The sequence below is a fragment of the Vanrija pseudolonga genome, chromosome 3 (assembly GCF_020906515.1).
Source record: "Vanrija pseudolonga chromosome 3, complete sequence".
Classification (NCBI taxonomy): Eukaryota; Fungi; Basidiomycota; class Tremellomycetes; order Trichosporonales; family Trichosporonaceae; genus Vanrija; species Vanrija pseudolonga.
The window spans coordinates 2,451,210-2,471,135 of record NC_085851.1 but is presented as its reverse complement, the minus strand read 5'-3'; the positions used below and the strand labels follow the sequence as shown (position 1 = coordinate 2,471,135).

General features: G+C 63.2%; 9 protein-coding genes across 9 annotated transcripts; 3 read left to right on the top strand and 6 right to left on the bottom strand.

Moving 5' to 3' along the window:
* Positions 1–38: 38 nt before the first annotated feature.
* Positions 39–5,724, bottom strand: mug81 (Putative helicase mug81; the record flags this gene model as incomplete). The annotated part of the gene is made up of 13 exons (XM_062771063.1): positions 39–2,508; positions 2,549–2,670; positions 2,718–3,025; positions 3,064–3,093; positions 3,139–3,259; positions 3,295–3,961; positions 3,999–4,081; positions 4,119–4,211; positions 4,251–4,898; positions 4,937–5,092; positions 5,129–5,309; positions 5,349–5,564; positions 5,612–5,724. The coding sequence occupies 13 exons, from the start codon at positions 5,722–5,724 to the stop codon at positions 39–41; spliced, it is 5,208 nt and encodes a 1,735-aa protein (XP_062627047.1).
* A 247-nt stretch (positions 5,725–5,971) lies between these two features.
* On the bottom strand, positions 5,972–7,637 carry BFR2. Its single transcript, XM_062771062.1, has 6 exons — positions 7,545–7,637; positions 7,417–7,507; positions 7,012–7,372; positions 6,672–6,973; positions 6,293–6,628; positions 5,972–6,244 (listed from the first exon to the last, which is right to left on the bottom strand). The coding sequence occupies exons 1-6, from the start codon at positions 7,597–7,599 to the stop codon at positions 6,052–6,054; spliced, it is 1,338 nt and encodes a 445-aa protein (XP_062627046.1). The 5' UTR covers positions 7,600–7,637; the 3' UTR covers positions 5,972–6,051.
* A 252-nt stretch (positions 7,638–7,889) lies between these two features.
* On the top strand, positions 7,890–8,963 carry AAL017W (UPF0357 protein). Its single transcript, XM_062771061.1, has 4 exons — positions 7,890–8,063; positions 8,138–8,369; positions 8,535–8,617; positions 8,653–8,963. Exons 1-4 carry the CDS (start codon positions 8,015–8,017, stop codon positions 8,688–8,690), a joined length of 402 nt encoding a protein of 133 aa, XP_062627045.1. The 5' UTR covers positions 7,890–8,014; the 3' UTR covers positions 8,691–8,963.
* Positions 8,964–9,031: 68 nt separating this feature from the next.
* On the bottom strand, positions 9,032–10,572 carry LOC62_03G004540 (uncharacterized protein; the record flags this gene model as incomplete). The annotated part of the gene is made up of 3 exons (XM_062771060.1): positions 10,477–10,572; positions 10,258–10,430; positions 9,032–10,212 (listed from the first exon to the last, which is right to left on the bottom strand). Exons 1-3 carry the CDS (start codon positions 10,503–10,505, stop codon positions 9,032–9,034), a joined length of 1,383 nt encoding a protein of 460 aa, XP_062627044.1. The 5' UTR covers positions 10,506–10,572.
* A 214-nt stretch (positions 10,573–10,786) lies between these two features.
* LOC62_03G004539 (uncharacterized protein) lies at positions 10,787–11,892 on the bottom strand (the record flags this gene model as incomplete). The annotated part of the gene is made up of 6 exons (XM_062771059.1): positions 10,787–11,262; positions 11,361–11,431; positions 11,476–11,567; positions 11,603–11,617; positions 11,672–11,704; positions 11,785–11,892. The coding sequence occupies 6 exons, from the start codon at positions 11,890–11,892 to the stop codon at positions 10,787–10,789; spliced, it is 795 nt and encodes a 264-aa protein (XP_062627043.1).
* Positions 11,893–12,855: 963 nt separating this feature from the next.
* Positions 12,856–15,068, top strand: CZF1_0 (Zinc finger protein 1). The gene is made up of 6 exons (XM_062771058.1): positions 12,856–13,140; positions 13,181–13,996; positions 14,031–14,152; positions 14,189–14,493; positions 14,530–14,830; positions 14,882–15,068. The coding sequence occupies exons 1-6, from the start codon at positions 12,913–12,915 to the stop codon at positions 15,018–15,020; spliced, it is 1,911 nt and encodes a 636-aa protein (XP_062627042.1). The 5' UTR covers positions 12,856–12,912; the 3' UTR covers positions 15,021–15,068.
* On the bottom strand, positions 15,053–16,019 carry LOC62_03G004537 (uncharacterized protein). Its single transcript, XM_062771057.1, has 2 exons — positions 15,755–16,019; positions 15,053–15,555 (listed from the first exon to the last, which is right to left on the bottom strand). The coding sequence occupies exons 1-2, from the start codon at positions 15,957–15,959 to the stop codon at positions 15,080–15,082; spliced, it is 681 nt and encodes a 226-aa protein (XP_062627041.1). The 5' UTR covers positions 15,960–16,019; the 3' UTR covers positions 15,053–15,079.
* A 781-nt stretch (positions 16,020–16,800) lies between these two features.
* Positions 16,801–17,898, top strand: lhpH (Trans-3-hydroxy-L-proline dehydratase; the record flags this gene model as incomplete). Its single annotated transcript, XM_062771056.1, has 1 exon — positions 16,801–17,898. The coding sequence occupies one exon, from the start codon at positions 16,801–16,803 to the stop codon at positions 17,896–17,898; it is 1,098 nt and encodes a 365-aa protein (XP_062627040.1).
* A 400-nt stretch (positions 17,899–18,298) lies between these two features.
* Positions 18,299–19,741, bottom strand: LOC62_03G004535 (uncharacterized protein). The gene is made up of 4 exons (XM_062771055.1): positions 19,621–19,741; positions 19,394–19,545; positions 19,023–19,093; positions 18,299–18,983 (listed from the first exon to the last, which is right to left on the bottom strand). Exons 1-4 carry the CDS (start codon positions 19,672–19,674, stop codon positions 18,373–18,375), a joined length of 888 nt encoding a protein of 295 aa, XP_062627039.1. The 5' UTR covers positions 19,675–19,741; the 3' UTR covers positions 18,299–18,372.
* Positions 19,742–19,926: the final 185 nt, after the last annotated feature.

The window sequence follows — 19,926 nt, the reverse complement described above, 5'->3', positions numbered from 1 at the left end:
GACCCACGACACTGTATAATGCATATGCACATCTAGATCTAGTCAGAGTCGCTGTCATTGTCGCCATTCCCAATGACCTCTTCTTCGATCTTGATCTGGTCCGCGGCGGTCACAGGAGCCGGCGCACCCTCGGGCTTGTCCACCTCGTCGTCCTCCTCCACCTCGTCCTTCGCTCTCCCCTGTCCCTCGTCGTCTGCGTCGTTGATCACCTTGCGCTGCACCTTTGGCTTGGGCTGGTTTGCAAACCACTCATCCACCGTCCGACTCAGCTGCTCTGCCTGCGTGCCCTCGAGCATGTCGTAGAAGGTTGGGTTGGTGCGGATGCGCCAGCCAAACAGCGTGAACCCGATCAGGTCGAACATGTCGCGCTTGCGCAGGTCCGTCTCGCGGGGACGGTTGATCTGGTATGGCCATGGCGCCTCGCGTGGCTTGAGCATCTTCTCGAGTGTCTTGATCGCCTGGGCTTCGGACACCTCGCGCTTGAGCACGGCAGGCAGGGCCGACTCCAGGCTCAGGCCGTCGGACAGCACACGAGCAATCGCAGTCTGCTGCTCCGCCTGACACATGACGAACATGTTGCGACCAGCACTGGCGGGGTGTGCCGACAGGACCGCAAAGCCCTGCATTCTGACCAGCTCCTGGCGCGAGTAGGCAACGACCTGGCGGTCCTCGGTCTCGGGGTTGAAGCGCATGTACTGCGCGCCCATGAGGACGACGGTCGACGCGCGAACCGGAAGTGTCCAGCACGACTCGCGTGGCGCAATGAGCGCGCGAACAATGCCCGAAGCGAAGAGCTCAAGGACAATGGCGAGGTCGCTGGGAGCCATACCCGGGAGGATATAGCCGATGCCGTGCAGCAATGGCTCCAGGAGCTGCGGGTCGCGGAGGCGCTCGACCAGCGGCTCAACGTCGGCGCGCTGAGCGTTCAAGAAGCCGTTCAAGTCCATCTCCGTGCCCGACTGCGTGACCAGATCACGAGCGACAATTCGTCCAGCCCCACGAGAGGGGACGAAGACAATGACGCTGCCAGGCGTGTCGCCATTAGCGGCGCCCTTGATGATGTCGTACGTCGGCTTGATCATCGTCTTGAGCAGCGTTGTCGAGTGTGCAATAGTAAAGGTCTTGAGCTGCACGACCACTGGCGCCCCACGGTCCTTGGGCGTGAAGCAGAACCGGTAAGACGGGTCGACCTTCAACCAGTTGCCAATGTCCGAAGGGTCTGACAGTGTGCATGCGAGGCCGACGACACGAGTCTTCTGCGGCTGCACGACCGACAAGAGCTTGGTGATAGTGAGCTCATACTCGGCGTCGAGGAGATGCAGGTCTTCCAGAACCACGAGTGAAAGCTTGCCGGCGAGCTCAATCAATCGGCTGTTGGAGATGAGGTCGAGAGCCGTCGGCGTGGCCACAACGATACGTCCGCCGTCGCCACCCACAGCCTTGTCAAAGGCGTCAGTTGTCCTCACACTTGTGACCGAGATCTTGCGCCGCTTGGGCACGACACTGCGGATTCTAGCCGCTGTCTCGCTAGCTGCACGGGCGTGAGGCACAATCACGACAGCGAGGGCGCCGGCGGCATTGCGGAAGAGGTGCCAAAGGGCCAATTCGCCGAGTAGCGACTTGCCAGACGCCACAGGGGCCGAGACCAGCACATTCTGGTCCGTGTGGTACACGCTCCAGAATGCCTGGGACTGGATGCCATTGAGTAGGGGGACATGCGGGCGGTAGAGCTCGACCAGGTCGGGTTCATCGAGCGCGGCGATGGGGAGGTACGACTGAAGATCCAGCAGCGGCGTGTGGTCCTCAAAGGCCTTGGGCATGACCAGCTGCTCGAGGTAGATTGGTGTCTCCGAGTCGGAACCAAGCCAGCGGTCTGACGCCGTCACAATCGACAGCGACTTGTGCGCGTCTGGCGCCCAGGGGATGACAAAGTCGACGGCCAGCGAAGTGGTCTCCTTGCGAAGCAGAATGCTGCGCCACTGGAGGATGTGGAGGCCCTCCGCATCCTGGATCCAGACGTAGAACGGCTCAGCTGACCCAGACAGCTTCTCGCTCCAGTGGAACTGGGGTTTGATCGTCAAGGTAATCTGAAGCAGGTCGTGCGCCAAAGGCCGGAGAGCGTGTGTGACTCCGATCGTAGGGAACATGAGAGCAGCGCGGTGGAGCGCTTCACCGTGCGTTGCGTTCATGTGCACTCTCTCACCCAAGGTCTTTGCGTCCATCTCACGCAGCTCGGAAATCTCCGTGTCATCGGCCCACTTGCGCAGGTTGAACAGAGTGTCACGGTGGAGGGTCGAAACCTGCGCCAGGGGATGCTCGTATGGCCACATGCGCTTCTCGATCGCCTTGGACAGGTCAACGAGGAGGAAGGCGCAGTTGGCCCAGTTGCGACTGAGGGCGATTTCCAACAAGGCGCGGATGATACGGCCAGCGTTCTGGGCGACATATGCCGTGTCGGAAACCAGGGCGAAGTCCTCGATGAAGACGCGTGAGATGTGTGCTTGAAGACTGATGGTGTAAGTTGATGGTCGAAGGGTTCGCAACTCACAGGATGTTGACCTTGCCCTCGGCAGAAGTGGCACCGCCCTTGACTTCCATGGGGCAACTGTCCGAGTTCATGATACTCGTGAGCTCTTCGACCTCGGTGTCGCGAATCTGGATCTGGGCGAACTACAGAGGTCAGCCACTCAATGGCATCGGTACCAGGCCGTCCTCACCTCCGTAGCCTTGGCAAGCATGGCAAAGATGTCGGCATTCTTCATGCGGGGGTTAAAGAGCTCGTCTGCGCGCGAATCAGCTTCGTCTCTGGACTCTGAAGCTGGATACGCACTGAAGACCTCCACTGTCTGGTGACGAAGGTAGTATCTCGCAGCGATTCGGCCCAGGTCAGAGATGGCAAAGGTGTTGGTGATCTCATCAAAGCGGATCATCTTGGCCTTGGCAAGCTGGCGAGCGGCTTGAGTGACGAGGTCATTTCGCTTGTTGCCCAGTTGCGGGTCGTCTCGTGGTTCGTCGTGACTCATACCTGGGGAGTTAGCGCACGGAAGTGACGGGCCAACTCACCATAAATGAAGGGCTCGCGGCGCATGCGAACTGAAATGCGTCAGCTTTGTGGCGGAAACCTTTGCGTGAGCTTACCGAAGAGATACGTGTAACCGATCCATGAGATAGCCTCGCGAGTATTGGAGATGGTACCGAGCGAGATCTCCGCATTGAGCGCGTCGACCATGCCAGGAATGAACTTGGATTCGATAGGTTGCTGCGGGTCAGAGACGTCCGGGGAGCCAAACCCACTTGTGACATGATAGAGTAGAGATAGTGGTCGAGCTTGTCCTGCGACGTGCAGATGAAGCCCACACCCTCCGTCTCGTACCCTGGACGACCGGCACGACCGAAGATCTGAAGCACATCCAGGACGGAGAGGTCGACGAAGGCACCGCGGTTCGAGTCATACACCTGTGTGCCCTTGATGACGACGGCGTGCGCAGGCAAGTTGACACCCCAGGCAAGGGTGGACGTGCAGCAGAGCACCTTGATGGCGTTGTCCTCGAACATGCGCTCCATCATGGCACGGTCGGACCGGAGCATGCCTGCGTGGTGGATACCGAAGCCATAGTCGAACAGCTCTTTCATCTCCTTGTTTCTGCTGGTTCCGATGTCTCGGCGGTACAGCTGGAACTTGGGGTGCTCCCGAGTGTCAAACAGGTCGATGGAAGCTTCCTCGGTTGCCATCTCCTTCAACTTCTGTGCAGTCTTGACAGTCTCCTTGCGGGCGTGCACGAAGACCATGACCTGGTGGCCGGCGCGAACCTGCTCAATGACCTTGTCGTAGACCGCCTGCTCCATGTTGCGGGTCTGCGTCTGGCTGCGCGGCTTTCCTTTGACACCGATGAAGTGCTGCTCAAGGGGCACTGGACGGAAGGATGAGTCGAAGAAGAAGAGGCCCTGGTAGCGGTTGACCCTGCGCGGGTAAGCTACGCGAAACATAATTTACTCACCTCAAGAAGTCGCTGACATCGATGTAGTTGGGCAGCGTGGCACTGAGGCCAACAATACGAATGAGCGACTGGCTGGACTCGACCTGTCGGGTGAGTTGCGTTCAATCTCCATTCACTCACCTGTCGGAGAGTACGGGCCACAATCGTCTCGATGACGGCACCACGCTCTTCGTTGAGCAGGTGCACCTCGTCAATGATGAGAAGGCGGACTTTCTGTGTGGGTCAGCTTACGATTCAGAACTGGCGACCCACCGAGGCCAGCTCGCCCTCTCCAGTAGGCTTGCGGGTCACGACATCCCACTTCTCTGGCGTCGTGACGATGACCTGCGTCTCCGCAATCTCCTGCCTCGTCATCTGCATATCACCAGTCAACTCGCGGACCCTGATGCCGAGCCACGCGAGCTTCTTGCCAAACTTGCGCGTGATTTCAGCCGCGAGAGCCTTCATCGGCGCAACGTAGATGATCTTGAACTTGTCCTTGTCGATCGTGAATCCGCTCGAGTGGCTCGACGGGCCCTCCTTGACGTGGCTCTGGAGCACGCGGATGATGGTCATGAGCGCCACGTCCGTCTTACCCGCACCAGTGGGGGCACAGACGAGCATGTTCTCGTTCGTGCCCATGGCGACTGGGTGCACGACGGACTGCATGCGGTTGAGGCTCGTGTAGCCCGGGAAACAGCCGCGCGTGAGTGGTGACAGCGACTTGATGAGGACGGGCTTCTCGGTCGCCTTGGGAGGGACGGCAGTGGGTGGGGGCACAGTAACCTCCTCCCAGTGCTCGGTCTGTTCGCGCTCCGTGCCGATCGGCAGGGCGAACCTGCCACCATACGACATGGACTGCGTGACTGTCGATCCCGAGGTGAAAACGTTGGGCAGGACCTCCTGCTTCACAACGCGTTGCTGGGCCGTCAGGTCACCATCGTCGCGTGCCACCTCACCTGGCTCTCGTCCACGAACATGGCCTTGGGCCGGCTCAGCTGCTCCTGGATACGGCGCTCAATGTCCTCGTTCGTGCCAATGATGTCCGTGATGTCAATCTTCTTGCGCCCAGACTTGGAGGGCTGAGCATAGGGGTTCACCTTACCCCCCTTCTTCTGATGGGTTAGCTTCACCCCAGCGCGGTCACCCACCTTGCCTCGCTCGGCAGCGACCAGCGCCGATCGGACCCCAGGTACAAGGATATCATGGACGAGGTTGAACCCCTCGCCCTCGAACCCCAGCGCCTCGACGAGTCCGCTCTGGATCCCGTCGTCATCGACGGGCGACGCGAGGAGGTCGAACAGCGAGATGACGGCGGACGGGGGCAGGTGGCTGCATGGGTCAGCTGAATCTTCAGATCGAGCTACCCACTTATGCAGCTTGACGCGCAGCGAGTCGACGTCGACCGACGGCGTAGCGACGCCCGAGGGGCCCGGCTCGAGGCTCATGACCGCCACGCGCGCCGCGAGCTCGGCGTCGTGCTCGTCCTCGCGTGCGAGGCCGGCGTCTTGGCCCAGAAGATCGTGCAGCGTGGGCCAGGGGACACGGGCGTGCTTTAGCGTCGGGGGAGGGTGGGACTCGGCGTCGCTGGGGCGTCAGCTGCTCCGCGCATCCATGAGGGCACTGCAACTCACCGCTCCGCTTCAAACGACGAGAGGAGCGCCTCCCACTCGCGGTGGGCTGCTGTCTGCGGGCCTGGCCCGCCGGTCGGCGCGAGGAGGGTATCAAGATAGGTATCTGCCGACATGCTATGCTATGCTGTTCTATGCGAAGAGAGTGAATGTAGTTAGTTGAAAGGAGAAGAGATAAAACAACGGCAAGGTGATGGTGGTCGGGACAACACAGCCAAAAGTCAAGTGGTGTCGTTGTATCGGCTCGGATCCGAAACTCGACTGGTAGTGACGTCGATCCTGCCCCGAGTGTGTTGGCGGCCGCACTTGGCGGTGATGGCGCGGATGGCTTGATGGCACACACGACTCGTGCATCAGTGCGACTGGTGGGCAAAAACTATGCATGATGGAATGAATGCTATTACACGTGGGGACAATGCAGGAGAACCAAAGAGCTACACAGCTTAGAACACTTTGAGGCCGCCGAGGTCGGTCAGCCCGCCGTTGGCCGGCTCCTCAGCCGTGGTCGAGATGGCGCCAGCGAGGCCGACTCCGCCAAACAAGCTTGAGAAGAGCTCATCGACCTGCTCCTCGTGCCACCCTCCCTCGAGGGGAATGGGGACAACAAAGTTGACAGCCTTGTCGTGCACAGTGTACCTGGGGGAGTGAGTTGTTGAACGCCAAGACCATATCGAGTCAACTCACCTCAACTTGCGGCCCTTGGAGCCACCGCGCTCCGCCTCGCGCTTCTTCTTCTTCTCACGGCGGTGATGCGAGAGGTCGACGGCGCTGGAGCCCTGTCGACTCTCAATGACCTCGCGCAGAAGGGCACGGTAGCCTGCCTCCTCGGACTCGAGGAGCGGCTTGGGGGCGTCCCGGCGCTGCTGGAGCGACGCATCAATCGCATCGACGACGCCGGTGGCGCCACGCGTCGACTGGAGGAACTTTGATCCACCGGCGTGCTTCGCGCCGAGCTGCAGCGACGCAGCCTGGATCTTGGTCGACCACTTGTTGAGGATGGGGATGAGCTGGGGGTGGGTTCTGGGCGTGTTAGCTACTCTTCAACGACCCATTAGCTACTCACGCGTCAACGAGAGCGAGCGAGTCGGCAGCCGATGCCTTCCAGTACTCCTCGTCCTCTGCATCACCGTCTTCGGTGCGCTTGCGCTTCCGAGGCGCCTCGACCCCAGGCAAGGTGATGCCCTCACGAAGGGCGAAGAGGGTCTCGCTGAGCTTGCCGAGCGACTTGAGCGTCTCGGCGCGCTTGTCCTCAATCTCGCCGGCCGGATCGTCGTCGCGCTCCTCTCCCTTAGAGGGGATCTTGAAGGTTGCGCCGAGGGCCTTCTGGAACGTGATACGCAGAGTGACGAGGTTGTCGAACAGGTCCTGGCGGGTCAGTAAATGATCAAGTTGTGAAGACCCACCTTCTGGCGCTTGATCGCGCGGCCCTTCTCAATGTCCTTCAACCGTGACTCGCGCAAGGCTCCAACGGGGTCGAGGGTACGTCCTGATGGTGCAGGGCGGGCGTCCTCCTCCTCGTCGTCGTCCTCCTCGTCTTCCTCCTCATCCTCATCCAGCTCCTCGTCATCCTCATCCTCATCCTCGTCTTCCTCGCCCTCCTCCTCATCCTCATCATCAAACCCTCCGCCCACATCCTCCTCGTCGTCTTCCTCGTCATCCTCGTCGTCAAAGATCTTCATCCGGCTGCTCGTCTTGCCGCCGTACTTGTCGCCAAGGAGCGTCTGGGTGGCAGCGGCGCCAGCGGCGGCGCGGAGCTTCGACGGACTGCCCATTAGCACTATACACCATGACCTCTGCTCCCAACTCACCCGACATCGAGGTAGTGCTCCCGCCCCTCGTCGCCGGTTCGCGAGAGGTCGTGCGAATCGAGCGAGGCGTACGCCGACTCGGGGTCAATGGCTGGTGGGTGAGCGGAATCCGAGTGGCGTATACCCACAAGTTGGCTCTTCTCCGAGCTGCTTGAGCTGCTGTGCCAGTGTCGGGCGTGACATGGTGCGTGGCGAGTAAAGTGCAGAGATGCAGATGAAATGTTGTTGCTCGAGGTCATCTTGGGCTGTAATCTCCCACCGACCACAACTTTTGGATACCCAGGCACATGTGGGAGGGCAAAGTAAAATATGCCACGTGTTTCACGTGGTAGCGCTTGCTCGTCCCGCCTGCCGAGATTGTGTCAGAGGTGCCTGTCCTGGCTGGCTGGCTGTTGCCGCGCTGCTCGCCGCTCGCCGCTGCCGAAGTCGACGTCGCTCACCGCCCGCCTGCCCCCAGCCATTGTCCTCGTCCTCAACGACAGCCGATTCCAACATTCCAGCTACACATCTTCCCACTCGAACGTCACTCGTTATCTCTCCCTCTCTCTCATCTATACCCCCCTCTACCCCTCCTATCCCCCTTCCCCACACCCTCGCCATGATCTTCCACCTCTCCGCCCTCTCCATCATCGTGGCCATCGTCGCGCGTGAGTAATCCCATCCGACGCGCCAAGCCCCCATCCCCACAGCTCCGACCGTTTGCATGCTCACACCGCCCCAGTCCTGTGGTACTACCGCCAGCGCATCTTCGCCCTCGCGTCGCCATACCTCCCCTCGCAGCTCGTTGCGCGCCTGTCGAACTACACGCCCCTGCAGTCGTACAGCTTCGCCGACCAGCAGGCGGCCGGCATGTCCTCGTCCAACTTTGACCTCGAGGCCAACACTGGCGAGGGGAGCAGCGAGAGCCGCCTCGGACTCGACGAGGCTGGTGTCGAGGAGGTGCGGAGGATCATGTGAGTGGAGAGTTGGGCTGCGCGCTGCGCGCTCGTCGCGAGCACAGTCGACGCGGTCGCGACTGCGACGGCGGCTGCGCCGGCGTCTGCTGCGCACGTTCTTGCGCGCGACGTTGCGCGCGAGCTGCGTTGAGATCTGCAACAGTACCGCTGACACTCTCGCAGGGCCATCGAAAAGTGCACTTTTGACCAGGCGCGTCTGATCCGCCACAACCGCATCCTGGCCAAGAACGGCATTGCCCCAGATGGTGAGCTAGGTCCTTCGCAACGTAGCTGACAGCAGGCACCCCGCTCGACCGCAAGGCCATCACCCGCCTCTAAGTTATCATCGCTGCCATGGTGACGCTCTTCTCCCTGTCCAGTCTTGCCCGCGCGTGGCGCGCATTCCTGTGCACCTGCCCTCTGCTTCTCTTCCTCGTTCTTGTTGGCGCCGCGGCCCTGTCCAGAGCCCTGCCGGCGCGACACACACTCGTTGCTTTCCAGCTCGCCTGATCTGATCTGATCTCCTTCGTCTTTGGTTTTTCTCATTACTGTTTCTTAGATATACCCCCGGTCCGGCTGTGCTTGTTGTTGGAATGCATCAGATATGAACAATGGTGGCAACAAGTGGCACAGGGCGTCGAATGGTAATGTTGGCGTACAATGGTAGCGCCGAAGCGCGCTTACTCGCCAAACAAGTGGTCGAAGAACGTCGGCTTGTCCTCCCAGTCGCCGTTCCCGCCGAGGCGCTGAGGCGGACCCCGGCGCACAGGTGGCAGCGGGTGGACCGAAGAAACGGGCGACGCGACGGTCGACGCGAGGGGCGAGTGGTCGCCTCCGCCGAGACTGCTCCGCTCATCGTCGGCATGGAGCACGCTCTCTGCGAGCGCCTCTGACTCGGACAAGCCGCCCTCAGAGCCGGCGTACGCCGACGAGCCATGCGACGTCGTGCGGTGGAGGCCGAGGCCACCAAACCGCGCCGTAACGTGCTCCTCCACATTATCCCAGTCCTCGTCGTCGTCGTCGCCGTCGCCGACGAGGCCAAACCGCTCCGAGATGCTCTGGAACGACGTATCAGGCTCGCTCGCAGCGTCCTCATGCTCTGTGACCGAGCCGTCCGACTCGCGCTCCGTGGCCTCGGACGCCTCGGAAGCCGAGTGTCCCGAGACGTCACTCGTCTCCGGGGTGACGAGCGCGTGGCTTGCCGGTGGAGCCTTTGCGCGCGCCACCACCGGCCGGATGAGGTGTGTGAGTCGCACCACCTCACCATTCACCGTCGCCTCGTTCTCGCTCCACGATACGAGGTCATAGTACCGCGCGACGAGGTGCACCACCAGCCTATCAAAGCTGTCGGGCACAGCGAGGGAGAGGTGCGCTGCCGAGCGCGAGAGCTCCAGCAGCGCGGGAACGTGGCCGTCTTGCACTGGCAGTGGAGGCAGCGGTGCCTCGACCCGGTGTTGTGGGGGCACGCGGTGCCCATTCGTCCCGCTCGTCCGTGCTCCCTTGGACACCTCGACCGGCGTGGACTCGAGCACGCGCCAGTGCAGCACGCCGTCCGCGACGCCAAACTCGCCGCCGAGCCACGCGCGCACGACCCCCTCGAGCGCAGGCACGATGACCTCTGCCCTGCGGCCGCCGCGGCGCAGGAGCGCCCGCGTGCCCTTCAGGCTCGTGCTGAACGCGCCGGCCTGCGAGGAGCGGCTGAGCGGGTCGCGCCGGTTCGCTGCGCTCGGCGCGATGGGCGCCGAGCGCTCGATCGCGTCCGAGGGGAACGCGGGGCGCAGAGGCCGCTGGTGCAGCGGCACCGAGGGGGCAAAGTCGCTGCGCCGCGGCGCAGAGATGTGCGGGTTGTCGATGAACTGGGCTGTGGTGGGTCAGCTGAGCTCCACTCGGCCAGGCAGCAGCTCACAGTTGTTCAGGCGCTGCGTGAACCGCTTGCCGCGCTTGCTTGGCCCCGCGACGACCTCGTCCTTGCGCTGTTCGCGCCGCGCGGCAGCCTTCTCACGCTGCTGGGCGTTGTATGCCTCGACCTGGCGGAGGGAGCGGTCGCGGCTGTTCTGGAGGATGGCGGGGAGGCGGAGGCTGGTGGCCAGTTAGCTCGGAGCGCATGACGACGCGATATACGCACGGCACTGGGGCGGCGTCGGGCGCTGCCATTGTGCCGGGTTGTGTTTGGATATGTGGTGGCAAGAAGGGTTGGAGCACGTTGTTGTCGAGTTTCGACTTTTGAGATTCGAGATGGCAGTGGTTGCAGTGGTGGACGGATCCGATTGACGAGATGACGGTGCGCGTCATGACTGGATTTTTGCGACCAAACTCACTCGACGACGACTCGTTTGCCTCCAACCCTCGGCCCGCTCTGCTCCAACCTAATCATACACATACTGACATACATCGTTACTGACTTGTATCGTGACATCTATTCCTAAACCGTAACACTAGCACACGAGCGGCCGTCTGAGCGCAGCGGCCTCGAGGGCCGCCTTGCGCCGCCACACTTCCTTCTGGCGCATGACTTCGTCCTCGCGCACAGCGACGACCTTGATACACTCGGGGTCGGCGAGCTCGATCACGGGCGGCTCAGCAAGCGGACTGGGCGCAGGCTCGAACCCGAGCTCGACGCTGCTCCCGCTCCCGACCGACACGGAGCGCGAGTGGCTCCCCTCTGCTTCGTCGACCTTGATCTTCTCGCGGCGCAGCCACAGGCCAAAGAGGATCGTCTGTACTCCCATCACGCCGAGAAGGCCGAGCACAAACGAGCATTCGATAGCCTGCCCGTGCGCGCCGTGGAACACTCGCACCGCGCCCGTTGCTGTCGCGCCGGACATGACGACGCCGGCGAGGAACAGGCACAAGAAGAGCGCCTGGGCAATTCCCACCAGGACGCGGTTGCGCGTCTTGGCTGCGTTCGGGCCTGCTGTGTGAGCGAGCGCAACGGAAAGATGGCGATGAGGACGAGATTGGTGAGGAGCAGGGACGAGGGAGTGGGGCATGGCAGAGGTGAGAACATACCGAAGCGCTTGATAGCCGCGAGGACGCCAAGCTCCGTAACGACGAGGTTGGGGAAGGTCCAGTTCAAGATACTGCCCTGTCAGCTGCTAGCCATGCCATGGATTGCTCAGCTTACTATACAAATAAGAGATAGAGTGTGACGGCGGGGTACAAGACTGCCAGCCAGCGATTATTGTCCAGCAGTCGGCGGGGGAAGAAGTGGGTACGCTGGAGTCAGAACGGCACAGCACGGTTGGACGTACTCCGCATGCATCACACTGGGGAATTGTCAGCTGTGTCGGACGCCGTACCAGAGCACCAGCAGCACTCACATACTCGCACGGTGGCTTGGGCGTTGAGGGCTGCTGCAGAGCGTCAGTGGCACTCTACAAAGATAGGACAGCGCCGTCACCTCCTCGAACGGGGCTGTCCAGTTCGCACTCACCACCACCGGACTCGTTGGGGGCGAGTAAGGTGCCGAGGCGTACGGCAGCTCGTCGCCAGCGGCGAACCACACGTCGGGTTTCTTCTCGCTCAGTCTGTAAGATCGCATGGGAAGGGGGGGTGCTAGAGTTCCTCCCCAGACCAGATCCCCAACTATATACTCTGTGCACCTTGCTCTTCTCTGCTGCTAAGGAACCGTCACGCCCGCCCGCGGCGACGCAGACAAAAGTCGCGCAAATGCGCAAATGGTGTTTCGTGTCGTATTTCCGTAGAGACACGACTCCTCGTTTGCAGCGCTGCGGGACGGCCAAGGTTTGGCGCTCCACGCCTCGATAAGCCTTTGACGCGCGGCGCGGGTTCGGAGGCGGCGGCGTCATGAGCGCATGAGCTTGCTGAGCCGTACCTCACGGGTGGATGGGCTTTGGGCTGTGAGCAGAGCAGTGGGCAGCAGGCAGCAGCAGCAGCTGTGGCGTCGTACCGTGTGAAGCTGTTGGATCCGCGCGGAGAGCACCCCAGGTCCCAAAGTTTCGGACCTGGAATCATCCTGAGGTGACTGGCTTCATGGTTTGCACAAAGCGTTTCAAGTTGGAACGAGAGGGGGGAAAGGGGGGAGTGCTGACGACGTACGTGTGCATGCATGCATGCTGCTCCTCTCCAGGCATGCCCGCCGGCGGCGTTCTCGAGGTCTAGGCCGTCGGAGAACACTTGAGGGGAGGAGGGGGGGGGAGGAGCAAGTGAGCGTGGACGGCGGAGAGGAGGCCGCTGGGCGCTAAAACCGGACTTGGCCGCGCCAGACGCCTGCCGCGAGATATATTGCGGCACTTGCGTACACGACATGCACGCGATACGAGATATGGTCGCTGTCTCTATCGACAGGGCTTGCGTTGGACAGCTCTTGTCATGGTCAGTGACCAAAAGTGTTTTGCATTGAGTACATACAGAGGCCGTCAGTATTGAGAGCGATCGCCGCGGTTGGCCACTCTGCGCAGCCGCGGGTCAGTCAGGTGCTGACTGACTCGGCGCCTAGCTCGTCCGTCCACTCTGGATCGATCTCTCATCTCACTTCCAACCTAATCAAGTCAACTCAACTTACTTCCTCTACATCCATCCTCCCACCAACCCCACCCCAATGACATCCCATACCCCGTCGTCAGCGGGCGAGGCGAGCAGCAGCACGCCGGGCGCGAGCGTCGGCGCCGGCGCGTCGGGCAGCGAGCGCCCGTCGTCGACGTCTAAGCGCCCTAGCCGCCGAATAAAGTATACTCGATCCAAGTCTGGCTGCTTGACGTGCCGCAAGCGGAGGAAGCAGTGCGATATGGCCAAGCCGAAGTGCCAGGCCTGTGTACGGCTGCAGCTGGTGCGTGTGTGCGTGCCCCACAGCGCTGACCAGGCCTTAGTCGTGCTCGTGGCCGCCAAACGACGAGCGGCCGACCCCGCCTCTGCCGCCGAGGCCAGCGCCGCCGCAGCACCACCACGGACACAACGAGCAGACGGTCGGCGACCTGATGGACATTCTCGGCTGGGACGGGTCCAACCCCGTCTCGCTGGGCCGGCCTATCGCGCCCATGCCGGCCATCTCGCCGCTCGCCCCAAGCCCGCTCAACGCGGAGATGCACGACCCCGCGGGCCTCTTCTTCTCCGGGCTCGACCAGTCGCTCGGCGACATGTTCTCGCTTGACGGGGCGACGCTGCAGCTCTGGGCCGCCGACTGCCTGCGCCAGACGAACAGCGGCCCGGCAGACCTCTTCAGCGGCTGGGTCGACCAGTTTGTCGGCACATATCCCGTCGACGAGGGGCAGGGGCGCGGCGATCGCGAACGCGTGACCCCGGCCAACCGTACCCCGAGCGAGCATGCCGACGCCAAGCACTCGGCCCTGCTGCATTACTTCCAGTCGACGCTGTCTCGCCTCGTGTCGTGCTCGGGCGACGGGCCAAATGCGTTCTTGAGCTTCCAGGAGCTCGCGGACCGAGATGGTGGCGGCAAGGGCAGCCCGGCGACGAGGGCGCTCTACCTGTCGATTTTGAGCTGGGCAGGCAGGCATATGGCTAATGCAGGCCACGCAAAGTACGAGGCTGTGAGCGAGCGGCTTGGGGCGCAGGCAGGGAGAATTCTTCTTCCTCTCCTCGAGACGGACTTGCGCGAGGGGACAGGCGTCGAGAAGGCGGATACAATGACACTGCTCGCTGCTGCCATCATGGTGGTGCAGTTCAAGGTGGGTCGCAAGGGCGGCGCCGTGCTGACGACAGATCTGCCGCGGAGACGTCTGGGGCATGGACACGTTCGTCGACCACCTCACGCGGCTCTCGCACATGCTCTACCGCGAGCAAGACATCGACAAGATCCCGCACGACTCGATGCGGTACCAGTTGTGAGTGCCGCCCGCGTCTACGGCGCTGACGTTAAGCTTTGAGAACTTGTTCTACCACGACATCCTTGGCTCCTTCCTCTACACGTCCCGCGGGCCAATGCTGCCGTACCAGCTGCTCAGCATCTGCTCGCAGAACCCGTTGCAGGCGCCCAACACCATCACGGGCATGAACCTGCCCATCATCACAAAAATGTACCGCATCGCCGAGCTCATCCGGCGGCGGAGGTCGGCACCCGACGGGATTCTGAGCGACGCGGCGTTGTCTGACGTCGTCGACGAGGCCGAGCAGCTCGAGAGCGAGCTGCAGGATGAGAAGCGGCGACTCGACGCGCTCGTCAAGGGTGAGTTGGATCCCACAGCGCCACGCTGACCCTCAGCCAAGCCCGAAATGCACATGTCGCGCTACCTCCACGAGGCGTTCCGTACCGCCAGCTTGATCCAGCTGCGAGCCTTTGCGCTTGGCGAGCCGCCGTGTTCGCTCCGCCTGCGGCTACTGGTGCGCCAGAGCCTTTCGCTGCTGGAAGAAATGACCGACCCGAACATTGTCGGCATGTGCAATGCCCACTGGACGCTGTTCATGACTGCGCTGTGTGCCGTGCCGGGGCAGACGGGCCAGAGTCCCGCCGACGGCGGCGACGACGACCGCCAGCGCGCCGACAAGCTGTACGAGATGATGGGGTGGGTACACTGGTGGCGGTGGTGCGAGTGCACATTAGCTGACATGCCCAGCCGGACATTTGGCTTCCTCAACGTGCCGCGCTCGCGCAAGCTAGTGCACGAGGTGTGGAAGCGTAACCAGGACGGCAAGGTGTTTGTTGACTGGCTTGATATCGTCGCCGAGTGGGACTGGGAGATTTATCTGGTGTAGCCTGGTGTTGTCTGGTGTAGCCTGCCATTGATCGCTTGTACTCCTATGCATTTATGTAGCTAAACACTGCCAGCCGTGCGGACTTTCCAGTCGTGGCCCCCGAACTGGACCGTAGCGCCGGGCACCCACTCGAAGGGCACCTCGACGAGCGCGCCAGGGATGGCAGCGTCCAGCGCGTCACCAAAAGCATACTTGCGCTTCCACTGGCCATCGACCAGCTCGTCGCGCCACGCGACATACTCTCCATCCTTGCCCTTCGCCGCGCCGAGCGCGAGCGAGCCCACGCGCCCGAGGAACGCCTGCCCGTCCCCGCGCTCGAGGACAAAGTACTCTGCGCCTTGTTCGACCGGGAGGCGCCGCCAGACCTCCTCGTATGACTCGTTCTTGCCGCTCTTGGGGTTGAACATGGCCCCTGTTTCGAGCACGTCCCCGTTCGGCAGGGAAGAAAACGCGCCGACGTCTTCGAGGGGTTCGAGGTCCGCTGGCGGGGGAGGGTGCGAGTCGAGGATGTTGTCCCACCGCAGGAGGGGTTTGGCTGGGGTCGTGTCAGTCTGTGCTCGCCATGCTTGTCGTCCTGCGCCCTTCTCGCTCCACCCGCAAGGAAGATGGGCCAACCACGTGTCTCCCTATGGGAGTAATGCTGAACTACCCACCCCTCCTCTGATCGCTGCGCGATCAAGCAGTATGCCACCACCCGCCCCTCCACCGCTCCGCCTCCCCTAACCTATACTCACCCGGCGTGCTCCCCTCGAGCTCAACAACAAGCCCCACCGTGCCCCAATCGATGCCCCCCGCGCCCTCGAAGCCAGGGAGCACGACGCGCAGGTCGAGGCTGTACCCGTTGATCGTGAGCACGAGCGTGTCCGTGTCCTCGGCGGCCGGGGCGCCGGACCACGCGATCGAGACCCGGGTGGACGCGCGCACGGGGTCGGCTACCATGTTTGTGGAGTGTGGTGTGTGGTGTGTGTGGTAGTGAGAGGCGAGTTGGGAGGGTGAGATGTGAGGTTGACGTAGGTAGATGGTGTTCGGGCCAGCCGCGCGCTTATCGGCCCGGCGCGGGTAATCCTTGCCGGTGGGTGGCGCCTGCCATCGAAGCCCACGATGATAACGACCACGACCACGTCGCAACGTCTCAGGCCGCCACCCCGCAGCCTGGCTCCCGCCCCGGCGCCGTGATAACCAACTCCGAGCGCATCGAACATCACCCGCAAGCTAGCCTGGCGGGTGCGCAAGCTAATCCTGTTCACCACTGGTGGACAGGTCCGCGGTTCGAGCATTCGAGCCGCGCTGAAAGAATCCGGTCCTGAGGGGTCAGGCGACGGGTTCGGGGGGGGTGGGGGGGGGGGGGGGGGTGGTAGGGTCGGTTCCCTTTTATGTGGGTGCGTGTGGGTGTGGGTTGTCTATGTCGTTGTGTGTGTGGGTGTTGCGACTCGACGTTGGGTGGCGCGGGGGATCGGCCGCCCCGCGCCACACCAAGCGATCGCGTACACGCGTCGTGGTGTACTTACTCGGCGGCAAGCTGTCACCAGCCAGGCACTGCGACGCCGGGATACTGCGCTGTCTGCGCCGCGCCTCGAATCGAGGAGCACACCCGTCGCTGGTGGCATTGGCCAGGACGGCCGTGCCCCGCCGCTGCCGCCGCGATACCGACTCAGTCGGTCGGCAACCACCGGATCGGCCACCCCCGCCGGCAAGTAACCGCCCGCGCGTCATACCAAGCCAGCCATATAACCTGGCCGCGGCCACCACCCGATGCAACACCCCCAACAACCCACTTCCAATGAGCGCCGACAACGTCTTCGACCCCATCGCGTTCGCGGTCCCGCACGCCAGCGCGGCTGTCAGCGCCAGCTTCCCCTCGACGCCGTTCTGGGTCCCGTCGCACGACTACCATACCGCCGGCGAACCGTTCCGCATCGTGCCCCCCGCGCAGCTGGCCATCCCGGCCCCAACGCCCGGCCTGACGGTCCGCAAGCGGCGGGACATTGTCGCGGACCCTAGCCACCCGGTCAACACGCTGCGCATTGCGCTGTGCCAAGAACCGCGCGGCCACGCGGACATGTACGGCGGCTTCATTACCGCGCCCGACGACGGCGGCGCGCACTTTGGCGTGCTGTTCTGGCACAAGGACGGGTTCAGCACCGCGTGCGGGCACGGGACGATCGCGCTCGGCTTCTGGGCCGTCGAGCGCGGCGTCGTTGCTGCCCCGCAGAATGGCGAGGTCGACGTGCGTATCGACGTGCCCTCTGGCCGCGTGACCGCGCGGGTGACCGTCAAGGACGGGCGGCCGGTCAGCGCCGACTTTGTCAACGTCCCGAGCTACCTCATCGCCAAGGACGTGGACGTCGTGCTCGGCGCGAAGACGCTGCGCGTCGACATTGCGTGGGGCGGCGCCGCGTACGCGTACGTCCATGCGCCGGACACCGGGCTCGCCGTCGAGCCGCGCAACCACGACGCGTTTGTGCGCCTAGGGCGCGAGGTCAAGGCTGCCCTCGGCGCCCGGGGCCGGTGGGACGGGTACGAGCTGTACGGCGTGAGCTTTGTCGACGACGTCGGGAGCGCGGACGGCGCGGTGCGCGAGCGCAACGTCGTCATCTACGGCGACGGCAACGTCGACCGTAGCCCGACCGGCTCGAGCACGGCCGCGCGCGTCGCGCTGCTCGTCGGTCGGGGACGCTTGGCGGTCGGAAAGGGCCGGCTCGAGAACGCCAGCATCATCGACACAAAGTTCACCGGCGTGGCTGAGGCCGAAGCTGCGAGCCAGACCGCGTTCCCCGCTGTCGTGCCGCGTGTTACGGGCCACGCGGGGCTCGTGGGCGAGTGTAGGTGGTATATTGATGTGAAGGACGAGACGTTCCCCGGCTTCACGTTTAGGTAGTGCGCGCATGCATGGTTGGGAGTCGCGGCGGGGCTTGGGGGGCAGTGGTAGTGGCGAGGTGCACGAGCCGCCGCGCCGCACAGACATCGCCACACTTCACAACACACAAGCCGGCCCACACCCTCCGCACCCGCAAAAGGAGACCGACCCTACTCCCCGAACCCGTCGCCCAACCCCTTGGGACCGGATTCTTCACGGGCTCGAACCGTGGACCTGTGCTCCGGTGAGGGAGTGACAGGCCGCCGCTGCACCCGCCTTGGCTGGCGGGTGGTGTTGTACGGCGGGCTGGCTGCCTTATGACGGCTCGGGTGTCGCATCGTGGGCAAGTGGCATTGTCGGTGCCCAGGATCACACACCTCGCCACGCCGCTGCGCGCCGTGGTTCGGCCCCGCTATGATATATGCTGCATGATGAAGCCCATGATAACCTACATACTATCAAGTCGCCGCCGCCGCCAGTGTCCATCCATCCTGATCAATCGAGGTTGACCTTGTCCCCGCTGGGCCTGTGTCCTCCGTCGCTACGCCGCGAATCTGACAAGCCGTTGCCCCGCACCGGACTCTTCGACCGGTTCTTCTTCGGCGACAAGGGAATCGTAGGCGAGGAGCCTAACCGCGGCGAGCTGCCAAGCCGTGGTGAGCCCTGCTGGCGCGGCGACATGCCGCCCAGGGACACGCGCGAGAGCAGCGGCGCCGATTGGCTCGGCGGGGTCAGGCTGCCTGGCGACCTTGGTCTTGTGACTGGCGAAGTCGCCGTCGCTTGCAGGCTCGTCGCGATGCCGACCTCGCTCTCCTCATCCCGCTCGTCCCCGCTGTCGACTGGCGTGTCGGCCAGCTCGTACTCTGCCGGCTCGGCCCCGTCGCGCTGCAGCTCGATCACGTTCCCCAGGCCGATGGAGCTGCCGCCCCGTCCAGAGCCGACGGCAAAGAGGCCGATAAGCACAGCCGAGAACCACGCAACGAGTAGCACCGTCGACGCTGGCAGGTCTGGTCGCCGGTTGATGATCGACACGAGCAGAACGAGCGTCACTGATGCCTGCAGCGCTGCTGTGATGGCGCGATTGCGGATCGACGTTGGAGGTATGCCTGGGGTCGGTCAGTGGAGCACGCGAGCTCGCGACCCACTAAAGTGCTTGACAAGGATGAGCATCACTGCTTCCACGACAAGGATGCCCGGGAAGAACATGTAGATGAATCTGCAGCGTCAGTGTGTGTTTGGGTGACGTGAGCGGGGCGGGGCGTCGACGACAACAACGGAAGCCTTGACGACGACCATAGCCTCCGCTCCGCCCCGTCTAATGTTCTGCGCCTCTAAACGCCCCCAATGTTGCCGCCGAGGCGACCGACTGATGGTGGTCGACTCGGTAGTGGGGCGAGCGTCGGCAAGCGCATCACGGCGATCCGCAAGCAGGAGCATCGCGCAGGTCACACGTTGGCGCATCGCTCGGCTCGGCGCGACGCCGAGTTCTCTCCCCCTCGTTCACGCGCCCACTCACATCCGGAAGAGGAGGTACACGCCCAGCACGGCCCCAGCGAGCACGGCCGCGCGCTGGCCAAACTGCTCGACGAGGCGGCGCGGCGTGCCGAGGTTGATGTTGAGGCTGACGTCGGCGTGTCGTCTGCTACGAGTCGCGGCGGCGTCGGGGGGCTGATGGTGATGGTGGTCAGTCACTTGGGCTCACGCGCACAGACTCCGGCTAGACAGGACACAAGGCACACGTACCCCGTCGTCGGCCATTATCGACGGCAAGAGTTCGTCTTGCTGCTGCGGTGGCATGGGCGTGATGTCGTCGCGGTGCGCATGCAAGTTGAGAGTGTGAGTGAGCAATGGTTTGTTGTTAACTGGTTGCCGTGTGACGGACGTGGTGGTGGCCGTTTTTACGTGTTCGACGACGCTGCTGCATGTCGGCTGGGCGGCGGCGGCGGGCACCAGGCACCACCAGCCAGTCTGCTGCACCACACAACGCTGTTCGATCGCCGCCACTCCCCACGCACGCCCGGGCGACATCCTCTGACGGCAGACAGACAG

Excerpts from the sequence above, each read along its gene's own strand:
- BFR2 (XM_062771062.1), bottom strand. The coding sequence starts at position 7,599 with ATGTCACGCCCGACACTGGCACAGCAGCTCAAGCAGCTCGGAGAAGAG. Across the intron at positions 6,974-7,011 it reads GCGCGATCAAGCGCCAGAAG|GACCTGTTCGACAACCTCGT; the intron begins GTGGGTCTTCAC and ends CTGACCCGCCAG. Across the intron at positions 6,629-6,671 it reads TCGCTCGCTCTCGTTGACGC|AACCCACCCCCAGCTCATCC; the intron begins GTGAGTAGCTAA and ends TAACACGCCCAG.
- AAL017W (XM_062771061.1), top strand. The coding sequence starts at position 8,015 with ATGATCTTCCACCTCTCCGCCCTCTCCATCATCGTGGCCATCGTCGCG. Across the intron at positions 8,370-8,534 it reads GAGGAGGTGCGGAGGATCAT|GGCCATCGAAAAGTGCACTT; the intron begins GTGAGTGGAGAG and ends ACACTCTCGCAG. Across the intron at positions 8,618-8,652 it reads GAACGGCATTGCCCCAGATG|GCACCCCGCTCGACCGCAAG; the intron begins GTGAGCTAGGTC and ends AGCTGACAGCAG.
- CZF1_0 (XM_062771058.1), top strand. The coding sequence starts at position 12,913 with ATGACATCCCATACCCCGTCGTCAGCGGGCGAGGCGAGCAGCAGCACG. Across the intron at positions 14,153-14,188 it reads GACTCGATGCGGTACCAGTT|CTTTGAGAACTTGTTCTACC; the intron begins GTGAGTGCCGCC and ends GCTGACGTTAAG. Across the intron at positions 14,494-14,529 it reads ACTCGACGCGCTCGTCAAGG|CCAAGCCCGAAATGCACATG; the intron begins GTGAGTTGGATC and ends GCTGACCCTCAG.
- LOC62_03G004537 (XM_062771057.1), bottom strand. The coding sequence starts at position 15,959 with ATGGTAGCCGACCCCGTGCGCGCGTCCACCCGGGTCTCGATCGCGTGG. Across the intron at positions 15,556-15,754 it reads GCTCGAGGGGAGCACGCCGG|CCAAACCCCTCCTGCGGTGG; the intron begins GTGAGTATAGGT and ends ACACGACCCCAG.
- LOC62_03G004535 (XM_062771055.1), bottom strand. The coding sequence starts at position 19,674 with ATGCCACCGCAGCAGCAAGACGAACTCTTGCCGTCGATAATGGCCGAC. Across the intron at positions 19,546-19,620 it reads CGATAATGGCCGACGACGGG|CCCCCCGACGCCGCCGCGAC; the intron begins GTACGTGTGCCT and ends CATCACCATCAG. Across the intron at positions 19,094-19,393 it reads GTGTACCTCCTCTTCCGGAT|ATTCATCTACATGTTCTTCC; the intron begins GTGAGTGGGCGC and ends CTGACGCTGCAG.